The sequence below is a fragment of the Enhydra lutris genome, unplaced genomic scaffold (genome assembly GCF_002288905.1).
Source record: "Enhydra lutris kenyoni isolate GAN:26980312 unplaced genomic scaffold, ASM228890v2 scaffoldscaffold1, whole genome shotgun sequence".
In the NCBI taxonomy this organism is placed as follows: Eukaryota; Metazoa; Chordata; class Mammalia; order Carnivora; family Mustelidae; genus Enhydra; species Enhydra lutris.
Window position 1 is genome coordinate 20,885,591 of NW_019154085.1, and position 19,375 is coordinate 20,904,965.

The 19,375-nt window shown below is 40.3% G+C and overlaps 1 protein-coding gene across 2 annotated transcripts in view; it reads left to right on the forward strand.

Annotated features, from left to right (window-relative positions):
- The window catches only part of LOC111151748 (unc-80 homolog, NALCN channel complex subunit), a 227,295-nt gene that overhangs the window by 121,657 nt on the left and 86,263 nt on the right, over positions 1 to 19,375 (forward strand). For both annotated transcript variants that reach the window (XM_022509965.1, XM_022510038.1), the window contains exons 27-29: positions 5,410 to 5,510; positions 11,037 to 11,237; positions 18,086 to 18,193. In XM_022509965.1, the coding sequence (XP_022365673.1) occupies positions 5,410 to 5,510; positions 11,037 to 11,237; positions 18,086 to 18,193 (410 nt within the window). The remainder of the gene's footprint in view (positions 1 to 5,409; positions 5,511 to 11,036; positions 11,238 to 18,085; positions 18,194 to 19,375) is intronic.

The following is a 19,375-nucleotide window of genomic DNA, read 5'->3' on the forward strand; positions in this document are numbered from 1 at the left end:
TTAAGAATACTTTAATTTCATGACTATTGTTTATGCAAATTTCCTTTGATGTTCAAAAACACAAATGCTTAGTATATTTTCTCCTCATAAAACAGCTATGTTAATATATGAAAGTTGGTTAATAAATGAACAGAAAGGTGAAACTATAAATAAAATGAGAACATATTCATAAAATGTCCTTTATTGGTTGGCCAAAATCTTCTTGAAGATTCCTCAATATTCCTTAATCCTTTGATAAGTTGATACCAGCTGCTAAATCCAGGGGGACTCTCCTAAATGAGATTATTAAAATTTCATTTAAAATTTTATACCATCTGTTTTTATAAAAGCTAAAAATGTTATTCTTGAAATAAACAACCTGAGGACAATTCAGATTCTGCCAGGGAAAACAAATGTGAAATAATCCTTAAACTAAAAATGTCTGCCTAAAATCCCCAAGCAAGGTCTGCCACATCATTTTACCCACATTTCAAAAAACAAACTAAGACGGGTATTCCAAAATACAGACACCAAGATGTGTCTGATTATTCAATGATCATCTGTTGAGCACCTGCTGTATGCCAGGTCAGGTTCCCAGAGTTCAGCAATGAACAGGAAGAAATATTTCCCACATATATTTTAGCTTTTATTAGCTATTAGTTCATGATAGTGAGTAACGTTAAAGACTAGGCTTTCAAATAAAGACAAATGATATGAAGCAAAACAAACGAAGGTCAGGGAATTGGTAGTGACCTGGAATGGGAGGGATGTAGTCAGAGAAGGACCCCAAAAGTGGCAGGGAGCAGAGACCTAGATGAAATGAAGGGACCAGGCATGCCGAGTGCCGGGGGAGGAGTCTTCCAAGCAGACACAACAGTGGGAACTGGACTCTGATGCAGGAGTAAGCATGGAGCATCCCAAGAAGGGCAAAGAGGCCAACACACCGGCAGCAGAATGACTTGGAAGACCAGCAGGAAATGGGGTCAGATAGGTAGGCAAAGGGCAAATAGATAGAATCTGTAGCTATGGTTAGAAATTTAATTCTGTGTATGTCCGAGTGTTGTTGGTGGGTTTTGACTAGAAAGGTGAGATAATATGCGTATTTATGATTTATGTATTGAAAAGATGAGTCAAGCTGTGGGAGTAGGAGTTAGCAAGTGCTCTGAGGTAGTTACACGAGTCCAGGGAATAAGTAATGGAGCTTTTAAAATCCTAGGAAATTTCGAAGCGTAGAGCTAGCAGGACTTGCTAATGGAGACAATGTGAGGTGAAAGAAAAGAGAAAAAGATGTTTTATCCAATTTAGATGTATTCGTTTCACGTTCATACCGTATTCACTTTTTGTATTTCATGTTGTCATGGAGGTAAAAGCTGACACTCAGTGCTGCTTTTCAGGTTTTTAGGTGCAAAATCAAATCTGATTTCTAACTGCTGTGCCTTTTGTAAATAATCAATGTCATAATTCTGAACACTGATTTTAGCCCAACAGTATATGTCCAATTATCTTTGGTAGTAGACTAGGTTCTCAAAATTGAATTTAATTCAAGTCACATTAATTTGGGGTTACTTTCCCAAATTTTTATGGTTAAAGGTATCATGAAATCAGGCAAAGAGTGCAAGAGAGTATCTGTTAAAAAAAAAAAAAAAGGAAGAAACCTCTCAAACTTTTTTTCTGTTTTCCAGTCTATCTAGACATGAGATTGCATTAGTAGTCATTAAAAAATGATACTATCCTATTTCAGATGTATATCAGGTAGGTCATTAAAGCCTCGATTAAGCCTAAAAATAATATTGAAAAATGCAGCAGCTGAATTTTGTGCTATAATTTAAATGGAGCATGATAGTCTATAGTCTTTGTGGAATTTATCTGGCCGGGCTGCAAGAATTTCTCTCCAGCTGTAAAATTATGTCCAGATGTGTTCAGGGAGCTCCCTGAGGACTTCACCAGCTCCATGGTGATGATTTTAAGCTTTCCCAATCACAAGAGTAAATCAGAGATTAAGCATTGCACGTTACTCAACAGGAATCCTTCTGGGCTCCTTTATATGGCATTGAAAGTATACATTTAATTATCATCTTGTAGCACTGCACCATCTCTCTCAGTCAAATACTCACTCTCCTATGAGTGAGAAACCCAAGACTAAAATGCAATTTTCCTGATTGGAAATTTTAAAAGTATTAATATCCATGCCTTAAATAATTCACAAGAAATCTTGTTCTGGTAAGAAGAGTATCTTACAAAAAAATAATGGCCCCTTCTTTTTAATGACTAAGCTCTGAAAATTTTTTATATCCTGGCCCTACCAAATCAATGTGTGACAACACCAAGTCTCCAAAGGAGGAGGATGTAGGAGTGTAAATGACTATGGGAAATAAAGATACTTTTGGAAAAAAAAAAAAAAAGTAGTTTCAAGTTTAAACATGTTTCTTTTACCCTTTTATTTTCCTCACTGATGACTGTTTTTTCCAGAACACTAAAGATGAATAATGCATGTTCTTCATGGTACATATAGACTGTAAGGTTGGCTCAGGGTGTTGCAACATTTGGACTCACATCCCACCCAGCCTTTTGCCTGAAAGAAGGATGCTATGACATCACTAGGTGCACTGAAAATGGAACTGTTTCACACTCATGTTCACCCAAAGCACACCAGTGAAAACAGATCCTTTAGTGCCATTGCTGAGGAGCTGAGCGGAACCCACTGCTGACTGTTGGAGAGAGAAGAGCCTCTTGTTTTTATTTCCTTAATGAGGTATTCCAAAATGAAGGGGTTTACATGAAGGGGTTTGCATAACTCCCATAATTCTGCAAGTCCCATTTCAAAAGAAAGACAAAAACAAATGGTTTGTGGTTCTGTTGAATCGAGTAATTATGTTATAATAATATACTAACAGTCCGAGATCATGCTGCTACAAGGGGACACTCATGCTTGTGAACCCTGGGCCGGAAAGAGAGCAGGTTGTTCCCAGCACTGATGAGCTATGTGTCCAAGAAAGAAGCTGTACCAGCCCTTCCTGGTGGACCCAGCATCCTGCCTGCCTAACAAAGCTGCCCGACAGGGGGTTGGGGAGAAGCTCCTTGTCCAGACATGCTGCTCATCCCGGCCAACAGAGAGGAGGCTGTTCAGGGACAAGTTGGGGAGAGCTTGGATCTAACACTGGCTGGGGAAAACTAAGGAGGAAAAAGCCCTATTTTATTCTTTCAATACAGTTCCCAGCAGGAAGATCAGGATAGGAGGTTCCCGCCTGCTCCAGATTAAAGGAACCCGCAGTTTCCAGGTGAAGAAGGGGGGTTCCTTGTCCAGCATTCGCCGGGTCGGCAGCTTAAAGAGCAGCAAGTTACCACGGCAGGACTCAGAGTCCGAGGCTGAGGAGCTGCAGCTGTCCCAGAGCAGGGACACTGTCACTGACCTAGGTAACATAGAGGAGTGGGGTGCACAGGGACGTGGGGGGTAGGAAGACAGGGCCTGAGTCTCGAAGGGGCTGAAGCCCATTTTCTGACACATCAGGAGCTGGAGAGCAGGGCCACAGGCTAGACCACACATTCAGTCTGCAAACCATACCATCCTTTAGAGCAGGGCTTAAAGGATGCTAGATGTTAGAGTTTAAACCTTAACACGCACACAGGTCATCTGAAATTTTGCAAGATGCACATTCTAATTGGGCAAGGTCTGGGGTGGGAGCCTCTGACAAGTTTTCTGGTGAAGCTAAACCTGCTGTTTCAAGGGCCACAGTTTGAGGAGTGAGAAGAGAGAGCTTACATTAGGGAAAGAAAACACTTAAACAGCAGGACAGTTTTTTGAAATCCAGATGTTTGTGCATCCATTCTTATGATGAGGGCCTTGAGAGCAAAATGTAGAAATTCCCTTGGGGGCAGCTAGCTAAAGGTCCTCTGTGTTTTAAAATCTCTTTCACAGTAAAAAGAACAAAAGTCTCAGAGAGGAGAGATGGATGGCAAGACCTGACAGTGACCTTCGGGAAGTCAGTTAATGTCTCAGGGGTTTGTTTTCTCCAACTATTCAGTGGGAATAATTCTATTTCTTCCTCGCCCACCCTGAAAGGATGCTCTGAAGATGAATTAAGGGTTGATTATAAAGTATGTTAAGTACCTGAGCATGAGCTCTGTATACTATCAAAGCATTGGAGGTGAAGGCTGTCCCTGTAGGATCCAAAGAGACTCTTGAATCTCTAAAAGTGTTAGTCCGATGAGTCTGATGGTCATCTTACTAGCAAGAAAAAGAGTATGCAAGTATGCAACAGGACTCACCAGCTGCCTGGGATTTAGCTACCAGGGAGAAGTTAAAGTTCATTTTCTTTGCCATTCTGTGCCTGTGCGAGGAGCAAAATAGAAAAGTCTCCCTTCATGGCAAGTTGTTTCAGAAGTGAGTCAGTAAACGCAGATAAATTATCAATCAAGTCTACTGAAATAGAAGCTAAGTATATCTAATTAAAGAGAGTCTAAAATGGGAAGTATTTCTACACCTATCCACCCTCACCTTTGAAAATAACTAATTTATGCATTAGGTAAGGTTCAGGTTATTTTGGGAGAGAATAGGAAAAAAAAAAAACGTGACTTCTTTTGTTGCAAGTCTGAAGTTGTAAGAATGTCAACAGTTAGTTTTGGGGGAAAATATTTCAATTAATTATTTGAATTGGTTAGTTCAGCTTGACCAGATGAATCAAAATAGGCAGCCCAGAGGCATGGTTTTGTCACAGACATGACCAGGAAAGCTTTTAGATTTGAGGGCAAAGCTTTCTTCTATGGTAGATAATGTAGTGAATTCCTGAGAGAGATGTCTCCAGACTTTTCCACAGAGAAGAGTTTAGACAAAAGGATTGTCAAGGATTGTCCACGATTGACCACAGTTGCTTATAAATTCCCTTAGTTTTTTGTGGGGTTTTTTTTGTGGGTTTTTTTGTTTTGTTTTGTTTTTTTTGAGGGACCATCCTTTTTTTTTATCTAGCTCTAAATGGAGAACTTAGGGGGTGTTGAGAGCATGACACTAGCCTTAGTCACAGCAGCAGAAGAGACAGCAGTACAGTTACGGCCACTGCAGGTTGCTTGGTATCCCTACTTAACTACACCTGCAAGGTCTGGGCAGTCTGGAGTGGATTTGGGCACACATAATTGATAACTTGCTCATCTCAGCAATTCAAGGACTTGACTCTGTTTCTTCTTGGCTCCCATGTCTCAAAATGGAAGCCACCATAACAGAGATCATAAATGTCTTTGCAATTGCCTGTTCATCTGGTGGTGAAGGGAACAGCTCCTATTAACATTCCTCCACTAAAGTCAGTGCTATGCCCTGTTAACATACTGGGCCATGGTAGTCTGCCCTAGGATTCAAAAGCATGGGCAACTCTACCATACCAACATGCTCTCCAGGGAAACCAAACAATATAACCTTTCTTGGCATTTTTTTTTTTGAAGAAGGGAGTCCTTGGAGTGCAAGTGAGCCCAGCATCGAGCCAGAGGGAATGAGTACTGCTGGCACAGAAGAAAATTACCACAGGAGCATGTCATGGCTTCATGTAAGTAGGAATCCCAGAAATACCTGAGATCAATTTCTTTTGGCACTGAGAAAATCGATGGAGTGAGGACAAAAGAGTATACGAAAACCATCAATCCAATTTAGCCCCTAAGAAAAACTGTAGGCGGGGTGCCTGGGTGGCTCAGTGGGCTGGGCCTCTGCCTTTGGCGTAAGTCATGATACTGGAGTCCTGGGATCGAATCCCACATCGGGCTCTCTGCTCAGCGGGGAGCCTGCTTTCCCCTCCCTCTCTGCCTGCCTCTCTGCCTACTTGTGATCTCTCTCTCTCTCTGTGTCAAATAAATAAATAAATAATCTAAAGAAAGGAAGAAAGAAAGAAAGAAAGAAAGAAAGACCGACCGTAGGCCTCTACTTCAGCTGAACCTCTGAATTCTCACAGGATTGGTATTCTGTTGGATCGTATTCAGTTTAAGCTTAACTAAAACCAAAGTTTCTTTGTTATGGATGGCTTTTAGGTCAATGTAAGTCAGGGAAAACCCTGAGGGATCAGGTCAGGTTGGTGACCAAGACGGCCTAGGTACCACAGAAGAAGCATCACCATCAGGTTTCTACGGGTTACCACAAATGCTAAGAGCAAGGTCATGGCGTCAGCCTTGTGTCTGTATAGATCTGATTGTAAACCAGAACATGGAGATCTTAAGACAACAAAGGCTACACCTCAAAGGGCTCTTCAGAGGTCATAAGCAGGAGGGGATTTCATGGAAACTTTGGGCATGGATTAGAGTTGAAGGTTTGGGCTGGGCATGAGGAAAGAATGAGAAAGTTAAGGAAGCATAACATCAGATCCACACCTAGCAGAGTACTGCCTGCACTGTTACCCATCTTAGGTATGTTCCTTACCATCTCCTCTCATTTTCATCTGACTTCCTGGTAGGGTCAGGTAAGGGCTGGCTGGTACATGACCCTCCTCAGAGTTTACAGAGCTGTGTCTTCACAACTGGTTGACCCCCAGAACCTAATTTTGAGATTCTCTGAAGCTATTTTTAAAGTAAACTCTTTAGTGAAGTCCAACCTACATCTTGAAAAGCATAGAAAACCTATGTATACAGCTCAAAAATTTTTCACAAAGTGACAGTCTGTGTAACCACCAGCAGTTCAAGAACATTATCATACCTTAGAAGCCCTACACATGCCCTCTAATAGTCACTACCTTCTCCTAACAGTAACAACCATCCTAACTTCTAACACCATGGATTAGTTTTGTCTGTTTTTGAAATGCATATAATTGATATCTTATGTTATAGAGTGTGTTGTGTTATGATTCGTTTGGTTCATATAAGGGTAAATCCTCCAACTTTGTTCTTCCTCAAGGTGGCTTGGTCTTTGGCCATATTCACTTCCATTTAAAGTCACCTGTCAATTTTCTTTTCCTTTTTTTTTTTTTTTTTAAAGAGAACACAAGTGAGCAGGGGGTCGGGGGCAGAGGGATAGGGAGAGAGAGAGAGAGAGAGACTCTTTTTTTTTTTTTTTTTTTTGAGAGAGAGAATCTTAAGCAGGTTCCATACTTAGCATGGAGCCAAGTGTAGGGTTCGATCTCATAACCCTGAGATAATGATCTGAGCCAAAATCCAGAGTTGGATGCTTAACTGACTGAGCCACCCAGGTGCCTTCACCTATCAGTTTCTATTAAAAAGCTTTTAAATCATATAATCATAATCATAATCATTTATAAAATCATGTAAAGCCTCATATTGAATATAAGCATCATTTAATATTGAGGAATTGAGTTCTTTATTATATTGAATCTTCTAATGTATAAAGTGGTCTATCCCTCTATTAATTTATATCCCACCATTTAGATTTCCTTCAGTAATGCTTTTTAGTTTTCCTTGAAGTATTTGTGTAAGCCAGTGTTGTTTCTTTAAGTAGAAATCTTAATCTAAATGTTTCTTTGTAGGATGATTTTTATTATAAATTCAACATATGTAAGATGATTCAGACCATTCAGATTTTCTATTTCTTCTGGGAGCAGTTTGAGCAATTTATTTTTTTCCCCTAGGAATTTGTTAATTTAGTCCAAATATTTATATTTATTAGCAAAAAGGTGTTTATAATGTTCTCTTAAAATCCTTTTGAATTCTGTAGGATCTACAATGATGTACCTTTATTATTTCCAGTGTTCATGGGTTATATCTTTTCTTTCTTTTTTTAAATCAGTCTTGCCACAAGTACCTCAGTTTTATTAACCAGAAAATCAGCTTTTGGTTTGTCATTCGGGGAATATTTGATTTCTGTTTTGTTAATTTCTCCTATTACCTTTATTAATTCCTTCTACTTTCTTTGAGTTTAACATGTATTCTTTCCCTAATTTCTTTTTTTTTTTTTTTAAAGATTTTATTTATTTATTTGACAGAGAGAGATCACAAGTAGACGGAGAGGCAGGCAGAGAGAGAGAGAGAGAGAGAGAGAGAGAGAGGGAAGCAGGCTCCCTGCTGAGCAGAGAGCCCGACGCGGGACTTGATCCCAGGACCCTGAGATCATGACCTGAGCCGAAGGCAGCGGCTTAACCCACTGAGCCACCCAGGCGCCCCCTAATTTCTTGATATAGATACTATATCAAGATTTATATTATATATAAAACTATAGATGTTCCTTGGGAAATTTAGTTGTATCATGCACTTGATACATCCTATGTTCATTACCATTCAGTTACAATATTCTTTAATTTTCATTTTGATCATACATATTTAAAAATCCATGACTGCTAACTCCAATATATGAATCTATTATATTCTTTTAGTCTGTTCCTTAATATGCCTAGTGATTTCATTGACTACCAGGTATGGTGGGTGAAAAACTGTAGAAGCACAATGATAATAATACATGCCATTATACATTTGTCAAAACTCATAGAATGTACAGCACCAAGAGCTAACTCCAATGTAAACTAGCACTTTGGATGATAGTAACATGTCGGTGTAGATTCATTGATTATAATAAACATACCACTCTGATGGAAGATGTTGATAATGAAGGTCACTGTGCATGTGTGGAGGCAAGGGGTGTTTGGGAGCTCTCTGTACAGTCTGCTCAATTTTGCTGTAAACCTAAAACTGCTCTAAAACAAAGACTATTAATTAACAAACAAAACATGGGATTATAGAGGTTCCCAATGATGCTATCTCCCTCCAGAGAGGATTCACCCTATACAGTAAAGATCACCAAGTCCTATCAAGGACGAAGTTGACTTGACTAGATGTATTGCTATCCACCCCCCCCCCACAGCCACCTCCCACTCTCCCAACACACACCTCCCAGTTGAAGCATTCCAAGGTTCCCAGTGAGAGTTTGGGTGTGCCCCCAGTCTTGATGGGTCAGAAACTCCAATTTTACTTCCTCATCACAGTGAAACTGCCAAAATCTCCATTCTGCTTGTCAGCTGGTTTCTGCTTGGCTGCTTAGTTACTCAATCAACAAATGCCTAGAAGGCAAGTGCCAAGTCTCATTTCTCCAAACTTCCCTTCTCTACTGTCCACTCAGTTCTTCCCGTTGGCAATTCTGAACTCCAATTTTGATCTTCCAGTTCTCATGAAATCGCCTAAAGCTTTGCCTGCCCCCTTGACTGCTTATGCCTGAAGGAGAAATGTGGCATGTACCCACACTGTGCTTACATCAGTCAACACCCTTTCCACATCTTGTCTTTCAAGTCCTGATTGCCTGGGTTAAATGCAATCTTATGCATTCAAATAAATATATTCAAATATATATATTAATGTAGTTGTGTGTATGTTAAATAACACACACTTATTAACTCATAGTTTCTATGGCTCAGGAATCCTGGCACAGTTTAGCTAGGCCCTCTGCTTCAGGCTCTCTCACAAGACACCAAAGTACTAGCTAGGACTGGGGTCTTATCTGAAAGCTTGACTGGGAAAGAATTTGCTTTCAAGCTCATGTGATTGTTGGTAGAATCTCAGTTACTCAAGAACTGTTGGACTGAGGGCCTCAATTTCTAGCTGGTTATTGGCCTGAGGCCACCCCTATTTCTTTGCTCTGTGAACCTTTCCAACATGGCAAACCCAATAAAAGAGAGTCTGGTAACAAGAGAGAAGTCAGCATCTTATGCAATCTAATCACAGAAGTAACATCTCCTCACCTTGCTGCATTCTGTTGGTTAGAAGTAAGTCACTAGGGCAGCCCATACTCAACAAGAAGTGGTTTCACAAAGTCATTAATACCAGAAGGTGGGATCATTGGGGAACATCTTAGAACTCTACCTAAAAGACATTCCTGCGCATAATTTTAAAAATACAGATTTCTAGGTCACCTCCACCCCAGATATTGTACCAAATCAGAATCTTTGTAAACTAAAGTCTGATCATATGGTCATTTGTGTGTTTATTTGGTTTTGGTTATTGTTGCTAAGTTTTCTCAGTATTTCTCTTTATCAGCCAGATATGAGAAAAACAAGGGAAACCTTACAGTTCTTATATGTACCCTCCCTTACATTGTATATGTATATACAGGAATAGCAGGGATGTTCACTGAATCTCAAGAGAGATCTGGATATTCTGCTCAGACAACACCTATTTTTTTTTAACTTTGAAGAGTGTGAGATATTGTTATCTGAGTTTGACAGAGTATAGAGTTGATTATTATTGTTATTTTTCTTTGCCTCAGAGTAAGCAGGTCCTCTTATTCTTGAGGAAGTATGTGGCAGCCCTGCGTAGTAGGTTTGATTGGCCTTGTCCACGTAGAATTACTTTATGTTCTCCATCCAGTATGGCACACAGTCTCTCACAGATTAGGTGTTGGGGTAGGAACTGGTTTCATGAAGGATGGATGCATTCAGAAGATTACTCTATGGATATTTAATTAGCCTTGTGGACACTAGAATACTGTTGCCTTTTTCAGAGGGCAACTTCAGAAGTTACAAACTCAAAGGTCTTCATTCCTTATCTTAAAAGAACCATATACTTTAAAACAACTGAGTTCTTGAATCCCACTTGGGAAATCTAGGTGATGGGAGGATTTGAGCCAGATCAAGCCCCAAGAGCTAGAGTGGCTGAAAAGCTGGAGAAAAATTAATTTGTAGAGAGGGGAAATGAAGCTCTATAGTCAGGTTCAGGCTCAGCTGAAGGTTATAGGCCAAGGTAGAAGAAGCAGAAGTGTTTTCAATTCCACATGGGTTGGCTGGAGTTAAAGATATCCCAGGACTGTCAAAGGCCAGCCAAATCCTTTGGCAGAGAATTTCTCACCAGTCACTGCTCTTCTACCTGACTCCTTCCACAACACACAAGCTGCAAAAATAAGGTGGTTTAAGTTTAGAATCTTCATTTGAAACTGTTGGGAAATCATAACGCTCCATTGTAATTGGTTTAAGCTTTTCGAGGTCACTTAACCTTTTCTTGTTCCAAAAATCTCCTTCTGTCAAGTGTGAATGGAGAGAGCCAAGAGGCCAAGTACATAAAGAGTTGTAACCCTTTGCTTTCCTGAGGGACTCAGTGACTCACCGTGGTGTCAACGCTGATGGCCTGGTTGAATCTCGGGAACGTGTGTGTTCCAGGTCATGATCTTGCTGTGCAATCAGCAGAGCTTCATCTGCACCCACGTCGACTACTGCCACCCTCACTGTTACCTGCACCACAGCCGCTCCTGCGCCCGGCTGGTCAGAGCCATCAAGCTGCTCTACGGAGACACCGTGGACTCCCTCCGGGAGAGTAACAGCAGCAGCAGTGTGGCTCTCCGGGGCAAGAAACAAAAAGAGGTGAGTGAACCATCACCTGGTTATATGCCTCTGATAGGGAAGATGATGTCCCAGCAATCTTCTCTCTGGAAATACAAATTTCGGTCCATCGCAGGTGTATAAACCAGGTTACAGATCTGTGTGATTTTGAACAAAGGTAGAAGGTGAACAAAGTAAGACAGGTGCTTTATCTTCGTATCCGTGAGCATACGTGGTATCTTTTCCCAGGTTTTGTTTTATTTCTGGGAATGAATATGCATTCATAGGGGTGTGGGTGATGAGTGGGTCATAGTGGTGGACAGAATAATGTCTCCCCAAGAGGTCTGTATTCTAATTTCTAGAACCTGTGAATAGGTTACCTTATGTGGCAAAAGGGATTTTGCCTGAGGGAATAAGGTAGGAATCTTTGAAAGGGGAAATTCCTCTGAATTATCCAAGTGGGATCATTGCCATCATGTAGGTCCTCATAAGTGATAAATGAGGAATGAGCATCAGAGTTAGAGAGGGAGGTGGGACACAGAGGCAGAGGTTAGAGTGATCCAGGGCCATAAGCTGCGGAATGGGACAGCCGCTAGAAGCTAGAAAGATGAAGAAATGGATGATTCCTTTGAGCCTCCAGAAGGAACCCAGCCCTGCCAATCCATTTTAGATCTGACCTCAAAAACCGTAAGATAATACATTTGTGTTATTTTGCACCACCAATTTTGTGGTAGTTTATTACAGCGGTAATAGGAAACTGACATGGTTTATCAGTTTCTTATTAAGGAATAAGTAATAAATGGCCCAATTGTTCACAGATAAATAATAGAGTAATCTAGGTCAAATCAGACCAAAGGAAACTCCTTAAAGAAACTCTTACATTTTCCAAGCATTCAGCTGCTTTTTCTTGACAAGTACACTGAACAGCTGAGCTGGCAGGAGATGAAGACGGTAACCAGGGCTGCCGTGGTCCTGCCGGGAAAGACTTGGGTCACCCACCTGCCCCAGAATAGGCATGATGGCCAAGACGCCTGGCCCCGTGCTGCTGGCTGCCCCTGCAGCTGCTCCTCACAAGTGGTTTTACAAAGAGATTTTGATATAATACCTATTCATTTCAGTGAGCATTCATTGTGCACCTGCTGTTGGTACTCTGGGAGAAGTAAAAAGTAAATAAGTAGAATTAGAGGATCCTTCCCCTAAGGAGTTTGCAAGCTGGGTTTGGGTGGGTGGAGGAAGGGTCATAAAATTCAAATCAAGCAACTGGAGAATATGAGCAATAACAAAAAATACACAGTTGAGTCATGCAGCAATTTGTAATGTTTTAGCACTCACAAAGGAATTTTTTTTTAATTATAATACAGTTCATTGAAGAAATTTGGGGTAGTACAAGAGATCCTAAAGAAAAAAAAAAACAACCCTGTATTTCATGCATAAGTGTGCTGTTTGCACACTTATGAAAGATCCAGGATAGGATCTTTCAGTATTTTTTTTTCAAAGCATATAAGTAAGGCTGTAACACAGGTATGTATCACTGACAAAGTGCTTTTTGATTCTTATAAACTTTGTGCAAGAGATACTGTACTCCTCATTTTACAAATGAAGAATTGGAGGCTCGGAAGGGTGGGACTGTCACAGTTCACATCTGTAACATACTTAGCTAGACTTTTATTTAGAAATATGGAATATCAAATCCAGAGCTTTTTTTTTTTTAAATCTCTATTAGAGTATAAGAGATACTCTATTGTATCTCATGGTATTCAGACTACACATAATCTGCGGGAAAATCTTGGGAATAGATCAATGTGGGTAACTTCCTGAACTGTTAATGATGTCATAAAAAGAAACATATAGGTACATATATCCATGTGTGTATATATGTATACAGATATGTAGATATATTTTTATTTAAGTAAAAACTCTCTTAGTTTTAGGAGAAAACCACGTATGTTGGAATTAATGTTCGTTGTTTACCATACATACTCTGAGATTTCTTACTGCTCCAACTATACCATCACCTGTAATCCATATCCATTTTAGTCTTTATCCTGTGAGTGGTGGCGAGCTCTGAGAGTTTTAAGATCAATCTGCCTGCAAAATGGGGCCCCTTATCTCCCTGCTTCTCCTCTGCCACTTAATTATAAACTTCCGGGGAAATCTTGCACACTGTTTCCTATGCGGTACCTGCCAGAGTTCCTCTCTTAGAGTGGAGGGACAGTAAGGATTGAACAGCCAGCCGAGTGGGCTGTCTAGTTTATGAGTGCCCTCTGCCCCTAGCCCACCAGGGATGCTGGCCGCAAGCAGCAGAAGAGGCTTGCCAACCTTAGGTATGCTTACAGTTTAGGAAGGCAAAGAGAAAGTAAAGCAAGAGTTAAGTGGCCTCTAATCTTAACATATTTAAATTAGTCATGCAGGTGAAGAGCTGAAAAAATGCATTGAGTCTGCTGCAATAAACATTTTATTTTCAAAATGCCAGCCTCCTGTGCAAGCTCTTTTTTGTTCTCTCATGATGTTTCCATTTCCTGGGCTGAATCTGTCACATAAATGAACAATGCCCACATTTCTAGGGCCAAACTGAAAATAGAGTAGGCAATAAATCAAGAATAAAAGCAGTGATTCTGATTAAAATTGAGCCTTATGAGCAATTGATATTTCATTCCTGTTTCCTTTTGAATTGGTTTTTATGGCAGAATATATTTGTGGCAGCTAGTACATTTTGTAACCCATGTAACTCTGATCAATCTGCTAATCTACATTTCAATGCTCAGAGACACACTGTACATCCTGTTAGTCTATTTTAGTGCACTTCCAAGCTTGAGGGGTTTTTATATACTATATATTACCTTCACCAAAATATTCTTTCATTTTTCCTTTATATATGTATCTTTTCCAATGCCATGTTCTAAACAGAGTAAATTTTCAGTTAGTGCTTCCTGATGAAAGAAAAGGAGTAGATAAAACAACTTTTTTTTCCTTTCACCCAAAAAGGTTAAAAGGGTACAAGGTGATACGTGCCTGAAAAAAAAGGGAACAGTGTCAGTAAATTCTGTGAAGCCAAAGCAAGTGGCAAGGGGCCAGCTGATTTCCTGCAGGACTAATGTTTTTTCCAAAGCTTTGGAAAACACTACTGTGAGACCAAAACCAGGCTGTAGGTCTTGATTTCATCTGCTAGAATGTCTCCCCATTCAAATTCACGTGTCAAAGATGTGTGAGGCCCAAAGGTCTAGGTTACCTTTGGGGAAATAATTAGACTTCTCTTGGCATGAAATATGTTTCCAGGAAGATCTCTTTCCCAGAGTGCTTGGTAAACTGACTCCAGTTTTCTCAATTTTATCCCTTTTTTTATTTTTTAAGATTTTATTATTTGAGAGAGAGCACACAAGAACATAAGCAGGGGAGGGACAGAGGGATAAGCAGACTCCCCACTAAGCAGGGAGCCCCAATGTGGGGGGCTCAATCCCAGGACCCAGAGATCATGACCTGAGCTGAAAGCAGACACTTAACTCACTGAGCCACCCAGGCACCCCCAGTTTCTTGAATTTTAAAATACCATATTATTTCCACAATGCTTCCTCATTCATGGCATTTGTCTACTTTTATGCTTACCATGATTTTTCATTTGCTTGTTTGTTATCCGTCTCTCTTAGTAAGATACGTTGTCCATGAGGGCAAACATCAAGGGAGTTTTGCTCCCCAGCAAATCCCCAAAGGTTAGCCCAGTTCCTGGCATTTGGTTAACTCATAAGAAACACTCTTGAATTACTAAATGAATAAATTAATTTTTTATTTAAAGTAATTATTATGTCTCTCTGGTCAATAATCTTAAATTGCAAGAAACCTACTGAAACTTGTTCAAATAATTAGTTTCTTCAAAGGACATAGCAGAATCTCATGAAACCAAGGACCAACCTAAAGAGCCAAGCTCCAAAGGAATGGGAACCAAAGCTGCTGTCCCTATCAGAATCAGCCTAATTTCTCACCTGTACTTCTTTCTGCATCTCCGTCTTCTTCCTCATCTCTGTCCCCTGACCAACAACTCCTGCTTTGTTCACCTTGTATGTGACCTGAAAATCTCTAGGTTGCATCATCATTTCTCAGTCCCAGCACCCATCACTACATGAATCAGACTCTGTGTCCCTTAATTCCATAGGACAGGAGTTTGGTGGACTCCATTCTTTCTCTTTGTGATCCAAACATCATTGGATAAAGCCCTGGTCAGTCAAAGGTCTGGTTTTGGATTACAAATTTGATCAACAGTGGTCAGAATGAGGAGAGAAGTCACAGAGCCAAATATGGTGAATGTATGTCCAAGACATACAGAAAGAAGAAAATGTCAGTGGTCCAAGGTCTACACCAGACCACAACAAGCATGCCCCAGGATCTCTGCCACTTCCTGGGGCTGTGTAGCTGCCTCCCATTGGTAGACTGACTCAATAATGAATGCCATCCTCTATTGGTGATACAGTCTGTCCTTTGGTCTTGGATTACTAGTCTTGGGTTTCTTTACATGTCCCAGCTTGATGTGTAATTCCAACCAGCATAGGCAACTCATAGTCCAATGAAATTTCTTACTCTTCCATGAAACACTAGTAACAAAAGATGCCTTCAGAACTAGCCTCCTCCTGCATCCAAGAATTAGTTCTCTTCTGGCCAAGTTTTACATCGAGTTATAAAAGCCAAAAAGCAACTGATATTAGGCTTGTCAGTCTGACTAGGGGTCACACCAGTAGAGGGACTTGAGGACTTTCACAGTGTATCCAAGTGCCAGTCACACAAGTATGCATCTTTGGTACCTATCTTTCAAGCCTCAACAAGTCACTCGAAGAATCACTAGCCCATCACCCTAGAGTGAAAGCCCTTCCCTTTCCTCTAACACAAGCTTCCTAACGATGATGAGGCACCAGAACACATCATGCATCCTAGGGAAGTATGCATGAATACCAAATGTTTGATATCTGAGAAGCTTGACATATACTTTCTGTCCCTAGTAAACGAGATTAAACAGAATCCTACATTCCCCAGAGTGTCAGAGGCAAACATGAATGTTCACCCTTTTTCTTCTAAGCTGGTATCTGCCTGATTAAAAAACCTATAATTTAACCAAGAGATATTGTTCAAAAGTAACCCTGAAAAAGATAAAATGTCCAGCCAGAGAAGAAAAGGTAAAATATTAACAAAATTTGAAAATCATATTTTAAATCCTATTTTGAAAATCTTATCTAGTTACCTGGGGAAATATCACAAGATCCTAATAAAATGAGTTGTTTAAAATTGTGCACTACATATAGGACATCCTCACCATTGTACTAAGACACACAAAATGAAAAAAAGTCTGAAAGGAACAAAATAACAGCTATCACTGGTTAAGGATTATAGGGGTTTCTGTTTTTTTCTTCCAAGTTTTTCTGTGTTTTCCAGCATTCTGAAATTTGCACATATAGTTTTATAAATAAAATAAGAGAGATGCCCCTTTTAAAATACCTTGACTTTTTAAAAAGGATGTCAAATACACACCTACATTTATATGGAAAATTATTGCCATGTGATTTTATTTTATTTCATTTTATTTTATTTTATTTTGCCATGTGATTTTAGAACAGATTCCAAGTTATAAAACAGGCGTGGGTCCTGCTGTATATTGTTTATACATTCACAGGAAAAAAAAAATGCAATGCATCATTGAGGTTTATCTCCTCAAATGATATGTGTTCCCAAGTATGTGCCTCCACATTTTTATCTTTAGAAAACACAGTAAGAGCTCAGATTCATTTTTTTCGAAGTAGATTCATTCTAAAAGTTCATTACATACCAGTCACTCACCAGATGCATTGTCTTGAGTCTTTTTGTCAGAGTTTTGAAAGACTTCCTTGGAACATTCGTGTACTTTTAGATTTGTCTTTTCTTTTCCAATATCTCCATCTATAACACTGTGAAGCTCTGTTCAAAATTCTTAAGGAGTTCCGTTTTTTCCTCAGCATTGAGGAAGAAAGTGTTTCATTGACACGGAACTGGAAAAACAAATGAGCGTTTATTCTGTGTGGAAGGATGGATTCCCTCTTTGCACAGCCCACAGTGCACAACTAGGGGAATCAAGACTCCGGATAAATAAACAACAGCCTGTCACCATTAGGACCGATCATTCTCTCAGCTGCTCTGTCCCCTCAATCCCTTGGCATTTAGGGAGTTGGAGGAAGAAAGCCATCTCCTCCGTGCTTATACAGAAGTCAGTTTTATTCTGGATCCTGGTTCAGGAAACAATCTGAAAAAAGAGCTACTGCCTCCTGTAGACCAGTGTGGTTTTGTTTTTTGTTTTTTGATGATTTGGGCTTTTTTAAGGAAACCATTTTACCTTACAACTCGGGCCTAGATAGTAAGTGCTCTGAACCTGTACTTTCTTGATGAGTCTTTTATTTTTTACTTCCTAACATTCTTTTAGCAAATATATTCTTTCTACTATGACCAAATGCCCAATGTGTATCATCCAATCCTGTAAAGGGGCTATGAGAGCCGGTTTTAACTGACTTAATTTTTAAAAAGATGTGTGTTTTTAACAGCTTCATGGAATATAACTTGCTCTGAAATGGAAATCAAAAGGTCCTCGTCCTTTTTGACTTCTGCTCACAGCCAGCTTTGTAACTTGGTCAAGGTATTCCGCTTCTTTGGACATCAGTTTCCATCATGGTAAAAGAGGAGTTTGTAGCCAAAGATCCCTGAGCTCCCTTTCATTCCAAAATTAATTGTTTTTACCACTTTCGGAAGGTATGGGCCTACAAGGCCTACATCATCCCTCCCATTAAATGAAGACAGTTGTTTGGAAAATTTGGGGGGAAACAGTGTTGCTGGCTTTCAAGAGAAGGCAACACTCTTCGTCACCTAGCTTATGTTCTTTGCAGTGTTCAGAGAAGTCATGCCTGCGGACACCTTCTCTGAAGAAGAGAGTTTCAGAGGCCAACCTGGAAGGGAAGAAGGACTCGGGAATGCTAAAATACATCAGACTGCAGGTACTGACAGCTGGATCAGAAACATTCATGGAGCTGTAATCAGGAGGGGGCGCCAGATAGCCCATTTACAATGCTCGAGACATCCAGTGCCGCTCAGCACAGTTAGCATGAAGACCCCTTTAATTGGTGGGGAAGAATGCCACCAAGGGTGCAAACCAAAATTCCCCTTCTTGTTAGCCAGCCAGCTTCCAAAGAGACACGGCTGGAACCATGCCTCCTCCCATTCTCCCAATTCCATGGAGCCAATCCCCACCAGCACGTGGTGGTAATGCTCACCACTCTTAGAATGTGACTTTCTGAGTTCAAATCCCACAGCTCCCGCTCTGGCTCTAGGACCTTGGATAAGTTGCTTAATTTCTCTTGGTCTTAGCTGCCTCATACATAAATAAGGTGGGGATTATAACACTAGGCCCATTTCAAAGGATTATTCCATGGATTACAAGAGATAGTACACTTATCTTCTTTAATTTCCTGGTTGACCCATTCATTCTTTAGTAGGATGCTCTTTAGCCTCCATGTTTTTGAGTTCTTTCCAATGTAGCTGAGTTATGGACACTGGGGAGGGTATGTGCTATGGTGAGTGCTGTGAATTGTGTAAGACTGATGATTCACAGACCTGTACCCCTGAAGCAAATAATACATTATATGTTAATTTTTTTAAAAAAGAGAGAGATAATACACTTATCTTCTTATCCAGTGCAAGACACATTGTTACATTGTTATTACAACCTAAGGTCTAAATCATTACACACATTCCCCAAGGTGGGAGAGGGGGTGCCTGTGAAAAATAACTTGTTTTTCTGGAAAGTTTTTTCTCTTTAAAGATTTATTTCTCTGTTTTAGAGAGAGAGAGAGAGAGAGAGAGAGAGACAGCAAGAGCAGGAGGGGCACAGGGAGAGAATTGCAAGCAGACTCCACACTGAGCACGGAGCCTGATGTGGGGCTCCATCTCACGACTACGAGATCATGACCTGAGCTAAAACCAAGAGTCTGTTACTTAACCAACTGTGCCACCCTGGTGCCCCTTCTGGAAAGTTTTCAAAATGGTTAAAGACCTAGACTGTCCACAACTTACACTGATCACCTGAATTATCTGAAATAATGGGGGCACCTGCATGACTCAGTGGTTGAGCATCTGACTTGGTTGTGGCTCAGGTTATGATCTCAGGGTCATGGGATTAA